Source organism: Elephas maximus, chromosome 22, assembly GCF_024166365.1.
Source record: "Elephas maximus indicus isolate mEleMax1 chromosome 22, mEleMax1 primary haplotype, whole genome shotgun sequence".
Lineage (NCBI taxonomy): Eukaryota > Metazoa > Chordata > Mammalia > Proboscidea > Elephantidae > Elephas > Elephas maximus.
Window position 1 is genome coordinate 24,287,768 of NC_064840.1, and position 26,078 is coordinate 24,313,845.

A 26,078-nucleotide genomic window follows, 5' to 3' on the forward strand; every position below is an offset into this window, starting at 1 on the left:
GGGAGGAGGTTCTGGAGTCTGCATTTTAAGAGCTTACACATAGGAACATTTGAGAGCCACTGGCTATGAGTTGGAAACCCTGGTGGTGTAGTGGTTAAGTGCTATGGCCGCTAACCAGAAGGCGAGCAGTTTGAATCCACCAGGCACTCCTTGAAAACTCTATGGGGCAGTTTTACTCTGGCCTGTAGGGTGGCTGTGAGTTGGAATCAGCTTGACGGCAATGAGTTTTTTTTTTTTGGATGAAGAGCTAGGAGGCCCTGGTGGTGTAGTGGTTAAGGCAATTGACTGCTAACTGAAAGGTCAGCAGTTTGAAACCACAAGCTGCTCCATGGGAGAAGATATGGCAGTCAGCTTCCGTATAGATCTACAGCCTTGGAAACCCTACGGGGTTGCCTTGAGTTAGAATCGACGGCAGTGGGTTTGGTTTGGTTTCGGGTGAGGCGCTAAGACAGCTACTTCTGCTTTGCAGCCTTTTAGCCTTATTTCTGGTTCCTTTGGTAAAGTGACATGTCTCTCTGTCTCTTTTCTTTTCCCACCATGTTTTTCAGCATCCCACACCCTGTATGGTTCCCCACCCCAGCTCTGTCTCTACATCCTGGGGGCCGATTGGGGCTACCCCTGGGATGCCAGGGCCTGTGTGCACCCCTGACCACATCATGTAGCTAAGAAATGTTGCTAGGGCTGCCCAACCTTGTGCAATGCCCTGCTCCACTTGGGCAGGAGCAGGGCAGCCACTTCAGTGTGGTCAGGAGGCCATTCTTCCCTAATCTTGGCAAGGGCACCTCTGCTAACAGAAAACTTTTCCCAGACAAGACAGAATGATGACAGCAGCTACACAGCCTGTTAGAGTACAGCCCTCTGGCCCATGTGGGGACACAGGCTCCTCCTCCTCACCACTCTGACACCTATGCATCCTATAAGGCCCAAGCCTACTTTCACTTTAAATTCTGCCCTGTCTACTCCATCCCACTGTGATTGTTCCCTTCTCTAAACTACTGGGGCCCATAGAGTCTGCAGCAATGATAATCATTGTAATAGCTAACATTTACAGAGGGGTTACAAAGTCTCAGGTACTGGGCTAAGCTCTTTGCCCACATTCACTCACGTGAGTCTCATATCCCCACTATGAGGTGGTATTATCCTCTTATTTTACAGATGAAGAAGCTGAGGCTGTGAGAGGCACAATGCCTTAAATAGGGTCACGCGGCTGACAGGTGGCCCTGCTGGAATCCAGACACCTGCTTCCTGAGCCCTCCCTCTTAACCACCATGCTACTGACCACAACCATGTATCTAGACAGCCACTGCACTGGGAGTCAGAAGACCTGGCTCCCTAACTAGCTAGAGCCTGGGGCAGGTCCCTCTGAGCCCATTTCCTCATCTGAGGAAAATGAAGAGAGGTTGGGCCAGATTTCCCTCTGCTCTAAGGTTCCTGTCTTATTTCATCACCCTCATCCCCCCAACCCCCATGCTGAGGTGAGCCCAGGCTCATCGAGTCTGTGTCCAGGCCTCAACGGCCTCCTTTCTCTGCAGAAATAAGTACCTTCCCTCACTCCATGGATGGAGGGAGTGAGGTCAAGTGATCCTATGGAGGTCCTTTTGGCAGCTCAGGTGTGAGGGGGCCTCCTGCACTGCCCCCTGGATCTCACTGACTCCCTCACCAACTCCCATCAACTGAAGTGGGTGCCAAGGGCTGGGGAGAGACCAGAGGCTTGGTGCCTGCCTTAGGGGGATTCTCTGCCTAGTGAGCTGAAACGGGTCAGCAGATAATTATGGTGTCACAGCACAGAAGGACAATACTCAGAAGTGTATGCACGTGTGTGTGTGTGTGAGAGAGAGAGAGAGAGAGTGAGGGCCGAGGGGGACGGCTGAGGAAACAGACTCGGGAGACAAAAACGGTCTCTAGTCCTTTCTAACAGCTAAACAATGACAGGCCTGGAATGTAAACCTAGACACTATTGGCCCCAAGCCTACTGTTTTTCCCTCTACACCAGGGATGGTCATTCACATCAACATCTCATGGCAAGCTTCTGAAGTGCATCCACACACCTTCCATGTCTAATCAAACCAAATGCTCCCGGAGGGCCGGGCCCTGCACTTGGGCCTTGGGGATGGAGAAAGGTGAGATGATCTGAGGGGTAGGTAGGAGGTAGAAAGGCTGGGTGATGGAGGAGGCGGCATCGAGTGTGAATCTGGATTCTGGCGGGGGCACTGGGTAGAAGGAGGTAGAATGAGAGACAGCAGGCTGGTAGGGTAACAGAGCTCAAGGGCGTATGCGTTCCAGGTCTGGCTCTGAAGGGCAAGTGCCCAGCATTCTATCATCAGTCAGCTCTCCTTTCGCCAATTGTTCTCTGAGCCTTTTTCTCCCGAGTTATGAGAGCGGCAGAAAGCAGAGGCTTCCAGACCAGATACTGAGAATCACAAACAAGCATGCTGCGTGACCCGAACAGGCCAGCAGTGGCCGTGGGCAGGACGACCGCTCAGGAAGCTAGCTCGGAACACAGTGAAGATGACTCCCATCTGGCACTCTGAGAGCAGCCACATCCATTGACTGCTTTCTTGTTATAAGTCCTTTGACATACAGCTCTTTTGACCTTCAACCTCGCTGGAAGATGGCTTCTGATTTTAAAGATGAGGACACTGACACTCAGAGAGAAGTGATGGTTTGTCGAAGAGAAGGGAAGGTGAAAAAGGAAAAGAAAATTGATTTTTACCAAAGGCCTGCTCCATGCCAGGAATAAACCAGTGTGAATTCACATATACGAACACACCTATTCTCTCAAAATGCCTACATGAAGCATCAACAGCTCTATTTTACAGATAAGAAACTTTGGAGCCCAGCTAGGGGGAGGAGATTCAGATATATTACCAGTGCCCAGCACTCAAGACCAGAGTTCCTTCATTCACTCTTTCATGCATTCAGCCAACAACCACGTCTCTAGCATCCACTATTATTTCACTGCTGAGGAACAAAAAGATGAATAGGTAAGTTGTAAATGTCAGGGAAAACACTAGGTGTTCAGGGAAGATCCAGTGGGTACCTAAGTCCACTTCTTTGAAGAAGTGACATCTGAGCTAAGAGCTGCTGAGGAGGAGATACTGAGGCAGAGTGGGTGAGGAAGGGAAGGGTGTCCTAGGCAGATGGAACAGTGTGTGCAAAAGATCTGAGACAGTGAAGAGCCTGAGAGGTTCAAAGGACTGCACAAGGGCCAGGGTGGCTGGAGAAACAGCCTGGGACCAGATTGTGCAGGGCCCCGTGGGCTGTGCCTAAGATTTTTGAAGTTCAAGTCACCAAAGTGTTCTAAATAAGTGGTGGGCGCAGTGAGATTGAAGGTGGTGCAGGAAAAGGCAATGTTTGGTTCTGTTATACATAAGGCTGTCATGAGTTAGAGCCGACTGGACAGCAACCAACAACAGCCAAATTGGTTTTTAAAAAGGACTCGGCTGGCTGCCAATGGAGAACAGCCTGGCATGAAAGCAGAGAGACAGAACGAAGAGTTGGGAAGTTCTCCTGGTGTGCAAGAGAAAGCTGATGGAGGGCTGGACCGAGTGGTAGCAGAGGGCCTGGAACGAAGTGGGTGGATTCACAAGCTATTGAGGAGTAGAGTCTACAGGGCTTATGATTAACTAGGCCTGGAGAGATAAGAGGTGGTGCTAACTGTCATGCTCTAGCCTCTGGTAGCAGCCCCACCTCCATGGGGCAAGTTAGGGGCAGGGTGCTGAGGCTGAGCAGCACCATGCTGGGATTTATCCTGTTGAGCAACGGGACTCAGAACACAGTCACAGAGGCTTCCTCTGGTTTTCTCAGAATGCCTGGCTCTGAGCAAGATTCACCACTGACAGCACAAGTCTGCAGTGATCTAGTATGTTGTACTATCTGCTTCCCAGTCTCAACCAAAATTATCTTTGCTCCTGCCCAAGGGCTGGTGAGAGAAATCTTTTAGTAAGCTCACTGAAAGATTTCAGTAAGGTAGACCCCAAGTCAGTAAACTCCAAAGTACCCTATACCATCTGCAGCTACTTCAGTGACCCTATGACCCTGGTGCCATGGCCCAACTGCCAGACGAGGGTATGCTGCTGCTGTAGGGACCCAGGCTGGGGACAGAGCTGCTGCTAGAGGAGCTTTATTTTCCTTTGATATTTACAGGTATATACAGTTGGTGTGAGCCTACTGTACACTATTTCATAAGTTTATCTTACACCTGTGCCCACTCATGGACAGGGAGCAGCAGATCCTGCTCCAGATATCCCACAGGTGGTGGAGAACAAGGACACTCACGGAGCTGTCCCTCTCCGAGGGCATCCATGGTGGCTGCCCACCCCCTCCCAGCCGCTGACACCCTCCCACAGACAATCTGTGCCTCCCACCTGCTTTCAGTGTGCACCAGCGGGATTTGGGTGGTGGCAGCGGCAGCAGCTGCCTCCAAAGTCTTTCTCCTGCAGTGGAGGAACACTTGTGGGTGGTAGGGGGACCAGAAAGAAGCAGTGGCCCCCGCCTGTTAACAGCGGCACACTGACACCTGACGCCCAGAGCCTGACTGGATCCTATTGAATATCAACAGCAAAACCAGAATCCTCCGCACATGTCTCAAGGTGAGGGTTCACCTCCCTTGCCCCCAATGCAAGCACAGCCAGCACCCTGCCTCCAGCCCAAGCAGCCCACTTCATGGGGCACTGGCATGCATCTTCTCCAGGCAACTTGTCCAGAACGTGACCAGCCGGTTGTCTTGGTTGACACAGAAGTCCGTGAAGTCCTTCAGCAACCGGTCGGCAAACTTCTCGTCCCCTGTGGCACTGGAGCGCCATGTCTTGGTCAGCATGGTGTTATAGGCCCAGTTGTAGCCAACCCGCTCCTCGCAGAACATGTTCTGGCCGGTAGAGCTGGTGGAGTTCCGCCGCCGACGCTGCTGCCCTGAGAACTTCCGCTTGGAGTAGGGCAGCTGCAGAAACACTGTTCCTGAAGAGAGAGGGGTAGAACTATGTCGCAGCCACAGAAAGGGTGGTTCTGCTACCACAGGCTCAAGGGAAGGGAAGGAGCTACCACTGTGGACAGGGCCAGGCCCCTCAGGGCTCATGCTCTTGCCTCATAGGCCACCTCCCAACTTGCCCAGGAGCTTCTCACCTGTAACGTGGATGTACTGAGGCTTGTTCTCAGCAGGGAAGTTAAAAGCAGAGGCAGAATATTTATCTTGTACAAACCCAAACCTAAGGGAAGGACAGGAAGATATACTGGTTAAGGCTCTTTAGGTAAAGGGAGAAAGGGGAGAGAGTGTGGTTAATAAGACTCGCTGACAGCTTGAGATAAAGGGAGCTGGAAAGATCTCTTTCAAGATGCAGCGTTAAGCTGCTTAATTTTGTCCTCACTGTTTCCCACTTTCTCCCCTAACATGACTCACCAGACCAACTCCCACCTGGCCTCCTTTCACCTCCTCAGCCCCATCACCATCACCGCATTGAGTGAGAAGCCCTTCCTCACCCAGCCCTCATCTCTGCCTAGCCATCCCCCCTATTGCCATGCCCCAGCTTTCCCATCAGACCTTTCTACTGTGCATTGGTGCCTTTCCCATCCAGTACCACTACTCTGGCTCCTGCTGGAATCCCCTCTGGTTGAATGTACATCTACCCACATACTTGACATTATCAACTCCTTGAGGGAAGGAACCCTATTCTTAGTTTACCTCAGCCACACTTCTTTCCTCACTGTTCTCCCCTGCTAAGCAGATAGTAGGTTCTCAGTAAAGGTTCTGAACTGAAATGGAATGATGTATCTTAATTGGAATCCTTTTCTTCAATGTGAGGCACACCAGTCTAGGATTCTGTTTGGCTGTGTCCTAGAAATGGACAACCAAAAAAAAAAAAAAAAACCCAAACCCATTGCTGTCAAGTCAATCCAGCTCATAGAGACCCTATTGGACAGAGCAGAACTGCCCCATAGGGTTTCCAAGGCTTTAAATCTTTACAGAAATAGACTGCCAGATCTTTCTCCGATGGAATGCTGGTGGGTTCAAACTGTTGACCTTTCAGTTAGCAGCCAAGTGCTTAACCACTGCACTAGGGGCTCTAGAAATGGGCAGGAGAAGCCATTTGTCATCTATGATGTGTTCTATTCCTGGTTTTCCCATTTCAATCAAGCACATTTATTACAGTTCCACCTGTTAAATGCTGTAGAGGACGTGCTGACGGATGTGGCTGCTGCTCTCAGTCTGAGGGCTGGGGTAATAAAGGAGTGATGAAGGCAGAACTAAAGGAGGTAAGACATCTGCCTAGGGGAGGCGCTTTGTCTTACCTTCTACACAAGCTGCCAGTTTACACTGGGTCTCAGTCATTATTTTCATGAAATTAAATATGCAAGCTAGACAAACAGACAAATGTGCACTGTAAGCTCCATCATCTAGTGCTGATTCTCTCTGCCTAGCACAGGAAGGGCTCTGGGTGTGGCTATCCTCTCCTTTCTACTTTCTAATCAAGGTTATTTTTTTACTTAGCATGGACCACACGACCTGGCCAGAGATGGCCAGTGACAAGCATGCTCTTGCCTCTCTTCTTCCTTAGCTCGCCATGGTCCCCTCACTGTCCATTCAGTGGGAATGTGAGGCAGGACCACAGGGAGGGCGAGGGCTCCAGTCCCTGTGAAGGGGACACACCAACCTCCCAACTGCCCAGATGAAGATGGAGGAGGAGCTGGGGGCCAGAGCACAGGGGTCTGGGAAGCTGGGCACTTTTCTAGCTCATTCTGAGATGGACTATTTGGGTGGGCTAATGCTTCACTTATACAGGGCCGCTATGAGTCAGAATCAGCTCAACAGTAACGGGTTTAGATTTTGATTAATGTTTCATTTCAGAGCCACATTCCCATCTAGAGTTCTAGTCCATTCACAAGCCACGTATTAAACAAAAGTGAGAAAAATACATATCCTTGTCCTCCAGGGGCCCCCAAATTAGTGGTATAACAGATGGACAGTGTATTGACAGAAAGGGAAGGAAGAATTCAGAGTGAAGGGACCTGGGAATTCATGATGGAAGAAGACTGACAGGTGTTGAAGGGGGGGTTGGGCTTAGAAGGTGGGGAGGGGGTTAGGTGTGAAAGGTGGGAGGGTGTTAGAGGTGGAAGGTGGGAGAGGTACTCAGGTGTGGAAGGTGGGGGAAGGGTTTAGGCATAGAAGGTGGGAGGGGTTTAGGTGTGGAAAGTGAGTGTTAGATGTGAAAGACAGGAGAGGGGTTTAGGTGTAGAATGTGGGACAGGGTTGGGTGTGAAAGGTGGGAGGATGTTAGATGCGGAAGATAAGAGGGTATTAGGTGTGGAGGGTGGGAGAGGGGGAGAGATGTAGAAGGTTGGGGAGGGGGTTAGGTGAAGGGACACACAGCCAAGTGTAGTACAGTTGATTCACGGGATCAGGCAGAAAACATATAAGGAAAGCTAAGGCTAGAAAAGTTGGCTGAAGGGGAGGAAATGGCAGTGGTTTAGAGAAGATATAACTAGAACCAGGACTAAGGTGGATCTACAATGAAGATGTTGCAAAGAAAAAAGCAGATTTGGCAATGGCCAGGTCCTAGGTGATTTCCAACCACCAACAGTTCAATGACTGCTGGTGATGCCTGAGGCAAGTTGTATAAGGCCTGTTCATAAACACATCAATTAGCTGGGGTCATTCATAATAACTACTGTCTACTGAGGACTGACTAGGAGCCAGGAACATCAAAGGATCTTCCTAACAGCCCTGTGAGGTCGGAGCTAGTCTAATCCTCATAGCTCTGTGAAAAAAGGAAGGCTAAACCATTCCAGGACTTCCCACAGTTCCTCCGCCAGATGCTGATAGAGGTGGAGGCTGAACCAGGCCGTCTGCTTCCCACCCCAACACTCCTTCCCAATGACCATTGCACTCTCTCCCTTCCACCCCGAATCTGCACCCTTTCTTGCTGGAGGAGAGACGTTAGCTGCTCTTACATTCATTCCACAAGCTTTTATTAAGCTTCTGAGATAGGTCGATAAACAAAAGCACAAAATGAGGTGCAGAGGTAGGCTGGAGCCAGACTTGGTTAGCGGAGACTCAAGAGTCTGGCCTTCATCCTGTGTCTGTAGGGGGTGAGGTAGTAATGTAGGGGGCGAGGTGGTAATGGCTAGAGATGCTTGAGTAAGCGGAGACCATGACACTGAAGAAGGTGTGGCAAGAGGATTACTGAAGCAAGGAAGGGAGGCTTTGTTTTCAACATAATGAATATGGATTAGCAATTGGACACCGAGTTAGTGGTTTGCTGGACTGCTTTGAGGGGGTAAACAGCTAAGCACAGGAAAGGCCTTCACTGGCACACATATTAAGTGCTCAGTAAATACTTATTGATTCAGCTATTGTGTTTTAACCATTGTCTTTTCAACACATGTCAAGGGTCTCTTGACGCATTTTACAATTTCTCCTTTCATGCTGTCTCCTGAATAGCTTGGCACAGGGTCTTGGTGGAGGCTAAGGAAAAAGCTGTATAGACTCCCCTCAACTGGAAGGAGAAGGTAACAAGGTCTGAAAAGCAACAGCTACAGGATCTGGAGCAGTGGTGTCTATCTTTGAAACCATGGCAGAGTTCTGTCAGAGATAAGTAATGAGCTTGTCGCTGGAACTGGGTTTCACTCTGGTAACTGCTGTTCAAGATAAACATTGATACCTCTTGCTAAGGGACAAACCTGTGTGCAATGGCTTCCTGGAAAAGGTGCATTCGATCCCAGTATGTCTCTGGTTCAAAGCCTGAAAGAAAGAAGAGTAAATGCTGAGCTGTGGTGAGGGGGTTTGTGACTCTCCCTGGGTCTGCTCCTCTGGGCCCTACACTACTCTCAGCAGTTGTTCCCCCTGAGCCTGAGTTCTGCTTTGCCACACATTCGGGAAGACTGGCCTCCATCCCACAGGGCAATGAGAGTGACAGCTGTATGTTCACACCATCCCCCTCTCAAACTATATTAGGGTCTAGAAAGATGAACATGTCCTCAGCAAGCACCTCCGTGTGAGGTATCAGAAATCAAATTAAGACTTATTCTAATGACTTCTTATGTCAAAAACTACAAAGAGCATGATATCTGCTTCTAAAGAGCCAAAAAAAAAAATTTTTTTTTTTTAATTTCCAATCTTCCATTTCCCCATAAGGAAAAGCAATATTCCAAGCTCCATTTTAGGGGTGGGGAGTTGAAGCAAATATAAAAATCAATTTCCTAAGTGACCATTTGGGGAGAGGAGCAGAGAGGATGAGTCCCCTCTCCTACCCCCATTTCATCACTACAGCCCTCTCTTCCTGCTCAGCCGTTGCTGAGGACCAGAAGCCGAGCGAGGAGGTGGGAGGAAAAGAGGCAGTTGTCACAGGGCACCAGGCAATGAAGCCAGGGCTAGTTTTGGGAGGGAGGGGCTGATGGCTGAGTTCACATGACATCCCAAAGGCCAGGGCTGCCTGTGGTGGCTTTGTTACTCTTTCCACGTTCAGAATTTTCTATCTAGGATAGATTTCAGGCTCTTTTTTTTAACCTTTAGAGTAAAAAAAAAAAAAAGAGAAGACTTTGGCTTCAATTGAGGGAAAAAAAATACATAGCACATTCTGGTCAGATTTTTAAGAGTTCGAATTTAATATTATCGGAAGAGGAGCTAACAGGAAGAGAAGCAGCACAGAAGTAAGAAAATTAATTTCAGATTTGAGTCCTTATTCATTTAAACTAAGATGCCTTTCTTCAGCTATAACCATGGTAACCAAGAGAGGCTGCTAGTCCTGTAGACTGGGTTACGACTGGCAGGGAAAACCATCAACTCACAGAAAGATGCCCTCGATGCCAGCTCTGCAAGCAATCCTGTGTGGTTACAGCAAAGGCAGAACCCCCCCGCAAGAATCTCTGGGCAGTGTGGAGGAGCAACTCTCTGCCCCCTCAAGATACGAAAACAACAGTATGAGGTGCCTCCTGGCTCAGGATAGTCAGATATGATGATCCTCACTCAGCTACACTGTGATGTTAAATGAGAACGTGTGTGTGCAAAGAGCGCTTTGTGGACTGTAACGTACTGTGGTATCTATGGTCTCCAGTGGCTCTATGGGTCTTACCTGGGGTCCCAGCAATCACCGAGAACATTGCATCTATACAAAAATGTCTTCTAAATTGTAAACAAAGGACATATACATGAGCCTTTGAAATAAAAACGGTTTGCACCACAAAGGCATCCTGTCATAGGAAAAGCCCAGGAATATTTGGCTTGGCAGCCCCACCTTGTGAGACCTCCTCTCCCTCTGGGCCAGGCCTCTGCTGTAAACCATGACACAGACTTAGAAGCTGTGGAAGGGCATAAGAAGAAAGCATTTCCCTTAGGTCAAAAGTTATTTCTTTCACGTTTATAATCTCTATATCTGAGAAACTAAAGAGCTTCTGATGTATCAGCAGCAATAATAAAAAATAACATCTGTGAACTCATCGAAAGCTCTTAGGAGCTGTTTGTATGTTCACCTGCGATGAGCCCTTGGTGATAAAACGTGGGCCCCATCCTTTGACACGCCCTGCCTCTGCCCTCTGAGTCGGGTGGGCTGGGGTTGAGCCGCAGGAGCGCTGGCCCAGGTGCTCCGTTTCTGACAGACATCCCTGTTCCTAGAGCTCTGATCCAGGTTCCACTGTCTCCTAGAGTTGTTTCCTGCTCTGATGTGCCATCCTTAAGATGTAGGACTTGAGTCACATGCAGTCTTCCAGGTGCTGACACACCACAGCTCTGCACAATAGGACACTGTTTCCTATTTTGCTTTCAATCCCCCCTGCAGGTTCAGATTCCTGCAGCCTAGACTCCCCACTCACCCCGCAACCAAAAAAAAAAAAAAAATTGCTATTAAGTCGATTCTGACTTGTAGTATCCCTACAGGACAAAGTAGAACTGCCACTAGAGTTTCCAAGGAGCAGCTGGTTGATTTGAACTGCTGACCTTTTGGTTAGCAGCTTAGCTCTTAACTACTGCACCACCAGGGCTCCAGCCTAGACCAGTTAGGCTTTATCCCTGAAAGGAGTTGGGGAGACCCAGAGCACAACTGTGCATCACAGTGCAGAAAGCATCTCTCACCAGCATTCTGCTCTAGGCTTATGATGGTTATTCTGAGGTTGGCCAGCAGCTCTAGCTACTCCACTAGTAGGGAGAAGTAAGGAATTCAAGACTCAGGGACATGAAGTGACTTGTCCAGGATTACAGACCAAGTGAAGAGCAAGAATAAAAACCCAGGTCCTTTCTGGCCCTTACCCAAAGTCCCTCAATTTGCACTAGCCTGTGTGGATGAGATACCCAGAGGCATCCTTGTGTGTATGGGGGGTGGGGGGACATTTTACTCATAGAGACAGAACCTCCAGAGGGGAGTATCTCTTACTATCAAACAGGTGCTCACTGCCCTCCTTGAGCAGACAGCTGATGTTGAGTGGGATGAAGAGCTGGGCACGAAGGGGATCACCATACAGGTAACTGGGCAGTGCAAAGGGTCCCTCCAAAACTGGGACCAGCAGAAAACCACAGGAGGTAGCTTTTCGATGCCAACCTTGGACCTGGTGGAAAGAACAGAAACAAACAGTGTCATCTCCAAGTTCTTTCAGACAAGACAAAATGCTTCTCAAGAAGCAAAACTGCACGAGTGGCGGCACACATATGGGTCAGCATGTTCATTTATTAATGTTCACTGGCTCCAGGCCAGTCCTGGACAGGAAGAAGCACAGCTTAACTCCCAACAAATACGAAAAAATCTGTGAGTTAAGCACATGGTTTCTCGTCATTGCTTTCCTTTTGGAATGAGCTGACTGGAGAGAGCTATTTCTTGCCTCCTAAATACCTCTCTCATTCTAGGGAATGTTGGAGAAAGGTCAGAGAATATAAGTTAAATTCTTCTGTTCTGTCCTTTCTCAAAAATTAAGTGAGTCCAAACCATCACACAGGAAAACAACCCATTCAGGCTGGCTGAGGAGAACATGACGCAGAGTACATGATGACTGCAGTGGCCTCTGGCCAGAAGCAACAAGCCCTGGCCTAACGGACCAAGAGCTGCTCCATGGCAAACTCCCAAAAGAAGTCCACCATGAAGAGCGAGAAAGAAAGTTAATGAGGCATAAAGACAAACCTCTTCATCAATAATATTTTCTTGGGGAACCATGACAATGTTCTAGGTATTGAGGTTCTTTTTTAACCATAAAATGTACGTATATTTTTAAAAAGCTAATGCATGTGGCTCAGGCATATGGACAAGGCTCGTGCCACATACCATTAAAAAAAAAATACTGTTTGGCTGTATCTTGACTTAAATATTCTACGTTAAAAATTGAGGGGTGCCACCATTCCCGAAGCCAACTCTTCAGACAATGATGAGACTGGACTTTAACACATAAAATAATACACGTGAAGAGTGTGCTTCTTAGCTCAAGTAGATACACGAGACTAAATGGGCAGCTCCTGTCCAGAGACGAGATGAGAAGGCAGAAGGGGACAGGTGCTGGTTGAATGGACACGGGAAACCCGGGGTGGAAAGGGGGAGTGTGCTGTCATGTTATAGGGATTGCAACTAGGGTCACATGACAATATGTGTATAAATTTTTGTATGAGAAACTAACTTGAACTGTAGACTCCCACCTAAAGCACAATAAACAATAAAAAAAAAATTGAGGGATACCACTCAACTTTTCTCCTCATAACAGCAACAACAATACAACAAAAAAGCAAAATTTCTTTTTGGCCAAAATAACTTCCAAGCCTTAGTCAATAACTTATTTTATGTAATATTTATTCTAATAAAATCTGATACTTAACACATTTGGGCATTCCCTTAAAATAATAATTAACCTGCACTACAGGTTTTTAAAAACTTGTAACAAAATAAAAGGGATTAGCAGCTTTCAGTGTGTTTTATATGAACAGATGTAAAAAGTTTATTTTAAAAAAATAATTGCTGAATTCCTCTAAGGAAATAAATACTGTTCTCACTGCCAAACTGTAACTGTATGTGCACCTCTCTGCATACAGTCATGGTAATTTTGAGATACAGTTGCCTACTAGGGCCTGCAAGGAGACCACTTAAGCCCACTGGGACCAAGGGTTACCTTTGCCTGAAGGGAGTGTCAGCCTGGTGTCAACCAGCTGGGAAGGAGGTAGTGTCCTCCAGCAGCTGAGTGGACAGCAGCTGGGCCTCTTTTTTGACCTGGATCTTCAGGATGTTCCCCTGATGGAATCCCTCCCGAGGGAAGGTCTCTCTCAGGTGCTAATGTCATGTGGAAGCAGACTGGGGGCCGGGCTGACGGAGACCCAGACAAGTCTCTTCCCTGGGATGCTCTGTCATGTAGGACAAAACTGAGCCTATGAGCCCTGAACAAAGAATCTATGTTGCCAGCCAACGCTGTGCTCATTTCTCTTTGGCCATCTCCTAGCTTTTAATAAATGTTTTCTGAATTTTCCAGTTGCTCTCAGTTGTGTAATGAGGGTGCTTGGGTCAAGTTGGGAGGGAGGTAGGACTCAGTTGAGATGGCAGAAAAAAAAAGATTCTTTTTGGCTGAAGGGGAGAGTATGTGAAAGACAGTAGCAAGAGGGTTAACATCTAACTTCAAGATTGTTAAGGGGGCTCTTAGAAGATATTGACAGTTTGGCTAAGGAGTGTTTCTTCTAGCGACAATGGGATTGGGGGTGGGAGTGGCCAGGGATGGCTTCTTAGTGTAGGAGGGAGTGGTCTGATTAGAGAGACAAGCCAGGATGGCCTAGAAGGAGGAAAGACAAGCAGGATGACCAGTTAAAATGGGCCTTCTCAACCTCAGTACTAGTGACATTTTGGGCCAGTTAATTCTTTGTTGTGGGGCCGTCCTGTGCATTATAGAATGTTGAGCAGCACTACTGATCTTTACCCACTTGATGTCAGAAGCACCCCCTACCAATTGTGACAACCGAAAATTTCTCTAGAAATTGTCAAATGCTCTGGGGAAAGGGGACAAAACTGCCCTCAGTTGAAAAACCACTGAGTCAAAAGCAGCAGTGCTCATTAATGGGGGACTAGTTTAAGTAAACTATGGTACAAACAAATAATGGAATAATCTGCAGCCATTAAAAACAAGGCAGATCTCTTTGAACTGATATGGAAGATATATGGGCAATGAGAAAAACACAATGTAAATTGTATACTATGTCACATGCTATCCTCTCTGTTAAAAAAAAGTAACATGGTTTTGTATATGCATAGAATCTCTACGGAAGTACACCCAGCAAAGTGGTAGCAGTGGCTGCTTTTACATGGAGGTTCCAGGGAACTAGGACAAAGCGGGGAGAGAGACTCCACACCAGTGGTTTTCAACTTGCAGCAATGCCCCCACCTCCCTCCAGGTACATGTGGTAATATCTGGAGACATTTTTGGTTGTCACAACTCAGGGGTTGAGGGTGGGTGCTACTGACATCTAGTGGGTAGAGGCCAGGGAAGCTGCTCAACACCCTACATTGCACAGGAGACCCTCCCTCCCAAGAGAGGATTATCTGGCTCCAGGTGTCAGGAGTACGAGGTTGAAAAACCCTGGTCTAGCCTCTTTTTGACTATTTGAACTTTTCACTACGCTTATTTTTTTTTTTTAAAGAGTCTATATTCTAATAATCTATAGGATCACTATAGCTGGAATCAACAGCAACGGGTTTGATTTTTTGTTTTTTATCCCAATAATCTAGGTGGAAGGTGATAGGAGCCTGCACTAAAAAAGTGACATGAATCTGTACACCTCTGCAAGGTGAGCCAAAGACCCTCACCCCAGCACACGAAGGCACTCACCATCTCAAAAAGCACTGCAGAGGTCACTGCCATCCAGTGTAGCTTGATCTCGAAAGCCGCATTCAGGGAGAAGTTGCCATGGTAATAGCAGCTGCACCACTCGAGCCGGTCTGTGCGGTTGTTCACATCGACGTCCAGGGTCACCGTCCTCTGCTCTGGGACAGTGGCAGCTATGTCAGCACACAGGAGGGACCCCAAGAGAGAGGGCAAGGAAAAGTGGGATGAGGGAGAAGAACAAACAATTAAGCATCCAGATGTGAGACTGCAGAGTCACCCAATAGGAAATTGTAGATTCTAGACGTTCCCTGGAAATCGTCTCATCCAGAGGTTGGCAAACTTTCTCTGTGAAGGCCCAGATAATAAATATTTTAGGTTTTGTGGACCATATGGTCTTTGTCACAACTACTCAATTCTGCCATTAGAGTATGAATGGGCTCAACTGTGTTTAAATAAAACTTTACTTACAAAAACAAATGTAGGCTGGGTTTGTCTGGTTAAGCTGTAGTATGCCACCCCTAATCTAATCCAGTCTGTCTATTTAAAGATGAACAAACGGCAGCCCGGGGAGGGAAAATTCGTTGGCCAAGATCACAAAATCAGAACCTGAGCCAGGCTGAAACCCAGCTCTTGAGGTTGGGACACACAGTCCAGATCACAGAGAAGAGGAAGTCTTGCTTTCCTGGTTTCAGCCAAGGAAAGTAGTAATTCCGTATTTTTTTCTGAAGAAATGGAACTGCCTAACAAAGCCTAACACCTAGTTCCATCAACCGTGTGTTGCTCAAGGATCCTGGGTTAGTAGCAAACTTGCTTGACCCATAGCTGGGATTCCAACTCAGAAATCCTTCACAAACCAAGAGGGAGGTTTTAGAGACTTGTCAGACAGTCAAGTTCCTGCCCAGACTGAGGGACTGAAACAGATACAGAAGTAGAGATCTGCTGGTAACCTGGCCGGGAACTGCCAGACCCAGGATTTCTATAAACAATTACCTCCTCTGCCCCCGTTCAGTCCAATGGTATTTTTTTATCTGAAGTGGCCAGCTTAGTGCTCAGTTTTGCAAGCTGAAGCCCGGCATGGCTTTTATCACTGACAAGGATAAACTGGCTCAAACTCCTTTTTTTAAAAAAATTTTATTGTACTTTAAGTGAAAGTTTACAAATCAGGTCAGTATCTCATACAAAAATTTATATACACCTTGCTATATATTCCTAATTGCTCTCTCCCTAATGAGACAGCACACTCCTTCCCTCCACTCTCTATTTTCGTGTCCATTCAGCCAGCTTCCGACCCCCTCTGCTCTCTCATCTCCCCTCCAGACGGGAGCTGCCCACATAGTCTCATGTGTCTACTTGATCCAAGAAGCTCATTCTTCACCAGTATCAATTTCTATCCCATTGTCTAGCCCAATCCATGTCTGAAGAGTTGGCTTTGAAATGGTTCCTGTCTTGGGCTAACAGAAGATCTGGGGACCATGACCACTGGGGTCCTTCTAGTCTCAGTCAGACCATTAAGTCTGGTCTTTTTATGAGAATTTGGGGTCTGCATCCCACTGCTCTCCTGCTCCCTCAGGGGTTCTCTGTTGTGTTTCCTGTCAGGGTAGTCATTGGTGGTAGCCAGACAGCATCTACTTCTTCCGGTCTCAGGGTGATGGAGTCTCTGGTTTATGTGGCCCTTTCTGTCTCCTGGACTCATAATTACCTTGTGTCTTTGGTGTTCTTCATTTTCCTTTGCTCCAGGTGGGTTGAGACTGATTGATGCACCTTAGATGGCCGCTTGCTAGCATTTAAGACCCCAGACACCACTCTCCAAAGTGGGATGCAGAATGTTTTCTTAATAGATTTTGGTATGCCAATTGACTTAGAAGTCCCCTGAAACCATGGTCCCCAAACCCCTCTGGCTCAAACTCTTGAGTCAGTGATTTTGATGTGCTTCAGTCAGGAGGGAGGGGAGCTACTGCACCTGGCAAACTGAAACCCAGCTGCCAGGTGAACAACTCAGCATTCTCTCAGGACCAGAACATGTAAAGTGGGAAAACTTCTGGATTTGGAATTGGAAGATCTAGGCTCAGCCATCAACTAGACATGTGCGCCTGAGAATGTTGCTTTCTCTCTCCTGTAAGCTGAAAAGTGCCAGGCCCACCTCCTTCACAGAGAGGTGAGGATCAGGTGAAAAAATGGATGAGAAGGAATTATCCATTTATCCCCTCTTGCCTTCTCCTCCAGCCACCCTCACCTGTAACTCTCCTTTCTTCTTTCCACCTACGTCATTCTTTCCTCCCAGTTTAAGCCATTAGCTTCCCAATCCTCAATCCAAGGCCATCCATGACTTCCATGGACACTGCTTAGTGGTTTGTGACGTGTCTGAAGAACTCAATAGCTCTGGTGCTAGAAGGGTCATCAAAACTAGATCCTGTCTCTGTCTCAGGTTCCCGACTCATGACACTGCCACAGTAATGCTTTACCTAATAGTCTCAGTCAAAGAAAAAAAAAAGAAACAACTTTGTTCTCTGGTCTAGGACACTGTGTTTCTCCCCAGGTGAAAAGTCCTGGTCACAAAAAAAGGGCACTCGAAAAACACCAGCAGAGACGTTGCACAGCTCTCTCTCCCACCTGGCATGTTAAGTTTGGAACAGGCTGGTTTGAGGAAGCCCCAGGAAGGGCACTGTTCAGCCAAGCAGTTACAGGCTTGAGAAACTACTGGCTTCGTACTCCAGGGGTTAGATTTGACGGTACGGGTGCTTTCAGCAGGCTTACAATGTTCACAACAGTCTGAGCCCTGCGAGTGGCAGCGTTAGGTGAGTTCTCGCAATAATTACTTGAGCTCCGTGAGAACTGACTTAATTCTCCTTGGGGCCAGAGAAAGGTGGCAAGTCCAATAGTAAATACAAAACCCAGAGGAGGAGCCACAGAGCATCCTTCACCCAGGTCATAGTCAGGGGAACATGAATTAAGGGAAAGAACTCAGTACCCAGGGACATATGAATGACTTGTTCACAATCAGAGCTGCCCAACAATTAGCAGACTCGTGAGTGAGTTCCATGTCGATGGGAATTTTCAAAGAGAACTGGCTCTCCACTTATCAGGAGTGTTGTAGAAGATGGTCACCCATCAGGGTTATGCCAGACGTACCCTATAGTCCCTTCTGACCCTGTGATCCAGCTCGTTGTCAACAAGTAAAAGGCTGAGTGGGCTTAAGGGATGTAGCGCTGCTTCTCCCAGACCCTCAGATGCTCCTGCAGCCTCAGAGCTCAGTGAACAGAAGGAAAGTGATAGAGAAGTGGAAGCCAGCAGGGGCTGAGCAAGAAAGGACCAATGTGCCAACTGTCAGGCATGTAAAGGCAGCTTTTCGCTGCTAACCTTCAGCTAAGAATTAGGGATGTTTAAAAAGGAATATGTCAAAACAGACAAACAAAAAAAGAAATGGGTCATAAATGTAACATAAGCCTCTTCTCTCTGTAAATCCTGCTAATTTTTTTTCCAAGGAAAAAGACAATTATGCTAGCATTAACAAACACTCACAAGAATGCAGGATGTTAATAGGAGGGAGGCATATGAGAACTTTGTATTTCTGTAATTACAATTACAGAATTACAATTATAATTATGAAATTACAATTTTTCTGTAAACCTGAAACTGCTCTAAAAAATAAAGCCTATTAAAACACGCACACTAAAGATAGTCTGATTTAAAAACAACAGATCTTTTTCACTTTAGTAAATGACATAATAAAAGTCTGTAATCTAACCTGAAAAAAATACTGGGAAGAAGCCTTCTCAAATTGGAATCCAAAGGTCTGAGTGCTGTTAGTGGACAGAATTAGCTGTGATATTGTCATGTTGGATTTAAAAGAAAAACACACTCACTTCCTAGTGGGTGGGCAAGTGGGAAAGGAAGCTGGTGGAATAAAATTTCACTATAACAATCATGGGAGCCATTAAAAAGCTAATAAAAGGAGGTTTTCACAGAAAACATGCCACACGCAAAATTCTGCCTACGTACTGATTCTCAAGCCCCCTAAAGCCCACGCACAGACCCCAGGTTAAGTTGTTGCTGTTAGGTGCCGTTGAGTGGGTTCTATCTCATACCAACCCTATGTACCGCAGAACGAAACACTGCCTGGTCCTGCACCGTGCTCACAATCGTTATGCTTGAGCTCATTGTTGCAGCCACTGTGTCAATCCATCTCGTTGAGGGTCTTTCTCTCTTTCACTGACACTCTACTTTACCAAGCATGGTGTCCTTCTCTAGGGACTGGTCCCTCCTGATAAGATGTCCAAAGTACCTGGGACTAAGTCTCGCCATCCTTGCTTCTAAGGAGCATTCTGGTTGTACTTCTTCCAAGACAGATTTGTTCGTCCTTTTGGCAGTCCGTGGTATATTCAATATTCTTCGCCAACACCACAATTTAAAGGCGTCAATTCTTCTTCAGTCTTCCTTATTCACTGTCCAGCGTTCACATGCATATGATGCGATTGAAAATACCATGGCTTGGGTTAGGCGCACCTTTATCTTCAAGGTGACATCTTTGCTTTTCAACACTTTAAAAAGGTCTTTTTCAGATTTGCCCAATGCAATGCGTCTTTGATTTCTTGACTGCTGCTTCCATGGGTGTTGGACTGCTGCTTCCATGGGTATTGACTGTAGATCCAAGTAAAATGAAACCCTTGATGACTTCAATCTTTTTCCCGTTTTATCATGATGTTGCTTATTGGTCCAGTTGTGAGGATTTTTGTTTTCTTTATGTTGAGATGTACCCCATATTGAAGCCTATGGTCTTTGATCTTCATCAGTAAGTACTTCAGGTCCTCTTCACTTTCAGCAAGCAAGGTGGTGTCATCTGCATAACACAGGCTGTTAATGAGTCTTCCCCCAATCCTGATGCCCCATTCTTCTTCATATAGTCCAGCTTCTCAAATTATTTGCTCAGCATACAGATCGGATAAGTATGGTGAAAGGATACAACCATGACACACCTTTCTTGACATTAAACCACGCAGTATCTCCTTATTCTGTCCAAACAACTGCCTCTTGACCTATGTACAGGTTCCTCATGAGCACAATTTAGTGTTCTGAAATTCCTACTCTTCGCAATACTATCCATAATTTGTTATGATTCACACAGTTGAATGCCTTTGCATAGTCAATAAAACACAGGTAAACATCTTTCTGGTATTCTCTGCTTTCAGCCATGATCCATCTGACATCAGCAATGATATCCCTGGTTCCACATCCTCTCTGAATCCAGCCTGAATTTCTGGCAGTTCCGTGTTGATACACTGCTGCAGCTGCTTCTGAATGATCTTCAGCAAGATTTTACTTGTGTGTGACATTAATGGTATTGTTCAGTAATTTCCACATTCAGTTGGATCACCTCTCTTGGGAATAGGCATAAATATGGATCTCTTCCAGTCGGTTGGCCAGGAAGCTGTCTTCTAAATTTCTTGGTATAGACAAGTGAGCACTTCCAGCGCTCCATCCGTTTGTTGAAACATCTCAATTGGTATTCCGTCAATTCCTGGAGCCTTGTTTTTCTAAATGCCTTCAGTGCAACTTGGACTTCTTCCTTCAGTACCATCTTGAAATGTCTGAACATCAACCAATTCTTTTTGGTATAATGACTGTGTATCCCTTCCATCTTCTTTTGCTGCTTTCCTGCATTGTTTAATATTTTCCCCATAGGATCCTTCACTATTGCAACTCGATGCTTGAATTTTTTCTACAATTCTTTCAGTTTGAGAAATTCCAAGCGTGTTCTTCCCTTTTGGTTTTCTATCTTCAGTTCTTTGCACATGTCATTGTAACACCTTACTTTATCTTCCAGAGCCGGCCTTTGAAATGGTCTGTTCAGTTCTTTTACTTCATCATTTTTTCCTTTTGCTTTAGCTGCTCGATGTTCAAGAGCAAGTTTCCAAGTCTCTCTCTTCTGAAATCCATTTTGGTCTTTTCTTTTTAATGACCTCTTGCTTTCCTCATATATGATGTTCTTGATGTCATTCCACAACTCATCCAGTCTTCAGTCATTAATGCTCAATGCGGCAAATCTATTCTTCAGATGTTCTCTAAATTCAGGTGGGATATACTTTGGCTCTTGTGAGCCTGTTCTAATTTTCTTCAGTTATAACTTGAACTTGCATATGAGCAACTTATGGTCTGTTGTGCAGTCGGCCCCGGCCTTATTCTGACTGATGGTATTGAGCTTTTTTCCATCGTCTCTTTCCACAAACGTAGTCAATCTGTTTCCTGTGTATTTCATCTGGAGAGGTCCATGCGTATAGCCGCTGTTTATGTTGATAAAAAAAGGTGTTTGTAATGAAGAAGTTGTTGGTCTTGCAAAATTCTATTATGCGATCTCCAGCATCGTTTCTATCACCAAGGCCGTATTTTCCAACTGCCAATCCTTCTTCTTCGTTTCCAACTTCTGTATTCCAATCACCAGTAATTATCAACAATGCATCCTGATTGCATGTTTGATCAACTTCAGACTGCAGAAGCTGGTAGAAGTCTTCAATTTCTTCATCTTTGGCCTTAGTGATTGGTGCGTAAATTTGATTAACAGTTGTATTAACTGGTCTTCCCTGTAGGCATATGGATATTATCCTATCACTGACAGCGCCGTACTTCAGGATAGATCTTGAAATGTTCTTTTTGACGATGAATGCAACGCCATTCCTCTTCAAGCTGTCATTCCCAGCACAGTAGACCATATGATTGTCCAATTCAAAATGGCTACTATCAGTCCGTTTCAGCTCACTAATGCCTAGGATATCAATGTTTATGTGTTCCACTTCATTTCTGACAATTTCCAATTTTCCTAGATTCATACTTTGAACATTCCATGTTCTGATTATTAATGAATGTCTGCAGCTGTTTCTTCTCATTTTGAGTCATGCCACATCAGCCAATGAAGGTCCCAAAAGTTTGACTCCAGCCACATCATGAAGGTCAACTTTACTTTGAGGAGGCAGCTCTTCCCCAGCAGTCTTTTGAGTGCCTTCCAACCTGGGGGGCTCTTTTTCTGGCACTATATCAGACAATGTTCTGCTGTTATTTGTAACATTTTCACTGGTTAATTCTTTTCAGAAGTAGACTGCTGGGATCTTCTTCCTAGTCTGTCTTAGTCTGGAAACTCAGCTGAAACCTGTCCACCATCGGTGATCAGTGCCATCGGTGACCAGTGGCATAGCTTCCAGCGTCACAGCAACATGCAAGCCCCCACCATACAACAAACTGACAGACATGTGGGAGCCCAGGTTAAGTGCACCTATTTAATAAACTACCTGCTGGGGACAGAAATTCTCTCTTATTCCCTACTCCCTCTCTTTTGGATATGACTTATTTTTCCATATGCTGTTCCACTTTAAGCACAATTTTCTGAAATAACTAGGAGCCAAAGCTAAAATGGGATGATATGACTCTCATCTTGAGGTTAAGACTATGAAAGTCAACAGAAGGTTTTGCCAGCCTGCTGAAGGAGAAGTATTTAGAAATGAGATGTTCAAGTAGAAACCGTTAAGATAACTCATGGAACCGAAATGGTGGCACAAGGGTGACCGTTCCTGAAGTATTTTTCAAAAGCAATAACTCTAGCCCAGGAGTTGTTGCTGTGTGCCGTTGAGTTGATTCTGACTGATAGGGACCCCATGTGACAGAGAAGAACTGCTCTATAGAGTTTTTGTGGCTGTAATCTTTATGGATCTCAAATCACCAAGTCTTTCTCCTACAGAGCCCCTGGGTGGGTTCAAACTGCCAACCTTTCAGTTAGCAGCCAAGTGCTTAACTGTTTGCACCACCAGAGCTCCTAAGCCATGCGGTTAAGTGCAGCAAACGGGCTGGGGCCTGTGCACACAGTTCCGTGACAGGTGGGCTTGTCTGTTCACTTGCAAGCAGCATTTTCAACAGAACAAAGAGCAGAACTACTGCCTTCTGACATTTCAACAATTAATTGCTTACTTAGTGTCAGAAGGTTTGATGACTCCAAACCTAATGTTCCAAATTCAACTTTCCCCAGTTATGCCAAACTACTTCCATTCACATTTTTCATTCACCCAAAACTATTTATTGGTTGTGTCGAGTATTGTTCTGGGTGCTGAGACATCCCGTGGGGCAATCAAAGTGCATCACAGCTTAAATCCATGTGGAAGTAGAAAATCGCTCAGATTGTACACACATACACAGAGCAGCAGATGGTGACAAGAGCAAAGGTGACTAAGAAGCAGGGTCAGGGCTCAGAGAGTACAGAGTATGGGTAGTCAGGAGACCTCCTTTACGCAGCGACCTCTGCACAGAGACTTGAAGCAAGTGAAGCGGTGAAGAACCCTGAGGATGTCCAAGCAGAAGGAAAGGGCCTGAAGCAGAAGTATGCTTGGCGTGTTCGCAGCCATGAATGGAAGCCAGTGTGGCTAAGCAGGCCGGGCAGGAGGAGAGAGACATGATATGAGGCAGCATGAGGGGGACTACACTGCAGAGCCTGTGGGCTGCTGAAAAGATGCTTTTATCCTGAGTGAGCCAGGGAGACAGTAGAGGAGCCTGCCCAGAGGAGCAATGTGATCCAATTTACATTTTAAAAGGATCTTTCCCGGCTAGTTCTGCCCCCCCACCCCCCTCCGGCAGGCCAAAAGAGAGGTGACTGCAGTAATGCAGGCTGGGACCAGGGAGTCACAGAGTAAGCAGTGAGGGGAAGTGGTCAACCCTGCATCTATGCTGAAGGCAGAACTGATGAAGCTTACTGCTGAACCAGATGAACGGCAGGAGAGAAAGAGGAGCGCCAGGACAGCTGAGTTCTCTGGCCTAAACGGCTAGAATGTGAAGGGGAAAACTAAGGGAGAAGATGTATGTGGGAGCCGTTCAAACATTTTATGTTCGGTCATCTAAATGGTGATATCGAGTAGGTGGATGGATGGAGGTCTCAAGCTGGAGGCCATGGCCTCGGATGAGACACATCTGGAAGTGGCCAGATCTAGGGGTTATCAAGGCTATTAGACGGATGAGATGCCCTGGGGCAGAGAGATGAGGGCCTCCCTGGTGCTGCAATGCTGAAAGGGCAGGGAGGCGAGGAGAAACCAGCCAAGGAGACTCATGAGAAAGGAGGAGAGAGTAGTATCCCTAGAGCCAAGTAGCAGAAGTATTTAAAGGTGGAGTCAGGGGTCACCTGCCAAATGCTGCTGACACAGCAAAGAAGATGACGACTGAGGACTGACCGCTAGAATGAGCCACACGGAGGTCACTGGTGACGCTGGGAAGAGCTGCTCCAGCAGAGGGGATGGACAGAAACCTGATTCGAGTTTCTATCTAGTTTTTGTTTTGTTTTGCTTCTTACAATGGGAGAGAGTGTGTATGCCTGTCTATCGATGGAGATACTTTAGTAGAGAGGGGATTTCAGAGAGGTATGGCTGTTGGCACACTGCCCCGAGGAATGCAGGTTACCAGGTCTCATGTATCAGTGGAGACACCGGCCTTAGAGAGATACAGTGGTTCATCCATGGTAGTGGCCAAAGCAGAAGAGTGGGGACAGACACAGTTACCAGAGGTGGCAGGGTAGCAATCTGTGGAGCTTACTTCTGAATGCTTCAGTTTTCTGTTACATGGGATACAGAGGGTGGGGACAGGGAGCAAGGGTTAGTGGTCTGAGGGGAGCGAAGGAATGCAAAGATCATCCAAAAGAGTGGGAGAGTAAATGTACAAAGGAGTTTACAACATGAGTCCAGGCAGCTGTATGGGTCCCCCTGAGGCAGTGATCCTGAATTTAAAGGGAGACGACACAGCAGGTTGTATGGCTACGTACAGTGGTGCACTATAGGCATGGAACTGGCACACTTTAGCAATGGCTGGCATTTTTCTATGTGAGCGTGGCAAAGGCAGACAGGCAGAAGATTTCAGGGTGCATATAAAAGTGATTACAGTGATAGACCACCATCCAGATAAGAATTCCAGGTAGCTGGACCTTTACAAAAGAGCCCTGGTAGCTCACTGGTTAAAGTGCTCAGCTGCTAAACAAAAGGTCGGTGGTTAGAACCCACCAGCCACTCTACAGGAGAAAGAGGTGACAGTCTGCTTCTGCAAAGATTACAGCCTTGGAAACCCTAAGGAGCAGTTCTACTCTGTCCTATAGGGTCACTATGAGTCAGAATTGACTCAATGGCAATGGGTTTATTTTTTTGGTTTAGGCCTTAATAGGTAAACTAAGTGGAAGGTAGAATTTCACTGGTGTTGGTCTGTGTTATACTTGCTTCTTTCCTTCCAAGTGGCTTTGAAGATCTCTCCAACCTCCCATGAGGCCTGGCCTAAAGCATGTCTTTCCTAAGGGTGTTCTGGAGTGGAGGCCCCCACTTTCTATCAGAGTCACCACCTTCAATAAGAAGGTGCCCACTCTCTTGCAGAGCTGCAGGAACTGAGGAAAGGAGGGAGATTCTCAGTGGTATCCCTCAGTGTGGTGAGGAGTGAAGGGGGAGAGGCATGCTCAGGAATGGCTGACCTTTTCAGTTCCTAACTTTCCTGAGATCCTAGAACACTACAGTCTAGGGAAGGCCTCTGGTAGGAATGAACTGCTGTGAGAACCAGCCCACCAGACCCCGTCTCTTATATTCTGAAAGCCTCTTAGGGAAACAGCCACATTTTATATTCTCTTCTACCTATGCAGGTTTCTCACTGGGCCTTCACTTGGCAGCTGCTGAACATAAGTCGGTTGAGATGATAATGAGGCTCCAGTTACTCGGCCAGAGTGAAACAGCCCACAGTACTGACAGAGGGAATGGCTGGTGTGACAGCCACAGTGGAGTGGCTCTAACCCCAGCTTGCATGGCATCAGTCCCCAGGCTGGTTGCACCCTCCCTCAGGTACCCCAGGCCCCACCTGGTTTGGGCATCTACCTAAAAGTGCGGCTGCCTGGCTCCGTCCTCCAAAGCTGCGGCTGAAGGAGCTGTGCCTGCTTGCGTAGGAGGCTGGTCGACTGGGCAGCCAGGGCAGGAGGAAGGCAGGGATCTCCGAGTGCAAACGCTCTTCTGCCACAAAGGCCACCTCGAACCACTTCCGCTGGAAGCTGGTGAAGTCGTCTACTGCTGTCGTGTGCCACGTGGTAGGCTGCTGCATGGCCACTGGAAAAGCAGAGGGGAGAGGGGCCTCAGTGAAAACACTGATCTCCTGTTTCAGATCTCTCATCTCAGAGCACACCATGGTAACCTGGGTTTTTTCAACTTGAAGGCAAAATAGGCCTGTACCGGTCACACTGAGAATTTATGCGAAAAGGTGATGACAGACACACTAACGACTACAAGGAGGTGTACTTCCAACATGGCACTGGTCGATTCATCTGATTTGTG

At 46.8% G+C, this 26,078-nt stretch overlaps 1 protein-coding gene across 7 annotated transcripts in view; it reads right to left on the bottom strand.

Moving 5' to 3' along the window:
- Positions 1-2,790: 2,790 nt before the first annotated feature.
- DEPDC5 (DEP domain containing 5, GATOR1 subcomplex subunit) overlaps positions 2,791-26,078 on the bottom strand; it is a 148,360-nt gene continuing 125,072 nt past the window's right edge. For 3 of the 7 annotated variants that reach the window (XM_049865358.1, XM_049865361.1, XM_049865357.1), the window contains exons 37-42: positions 25,629-25,853; positions 14,767-14,936; positions 11,358-11,529; positions 8,674-8,734; positions 5,122-5,204; positions 2,794-4,956 (exon numbers count right to left, since the gene is read on the bottom strand). In XM_049865358.1, coding sequence (XP_049721315.1) covers positions 4,664-4,956; positions 5,122-5,204; positions 8,674-8,734; positions 11,358-11,529; positions 14,767-14,936; positions 25,629-25,853 — 1,004 coding nt within the window. In that variant the 3' untranslated portion in view covers positions 2,794-4,663. Of the gene's footprint in view, positions 4,957-5,121; positions 5,205-8,673; positions 8,735-11,357; positions 11,530-14,766; positions 14,937-25,628; positions 25,854-26,078 lie in introns of all 7 variants that reach the window. The other 4 variants (XM_049865362.1, XM_049865366.1, XM_049865363.1 and 1 more) reach the window with 3 other exon arrangements.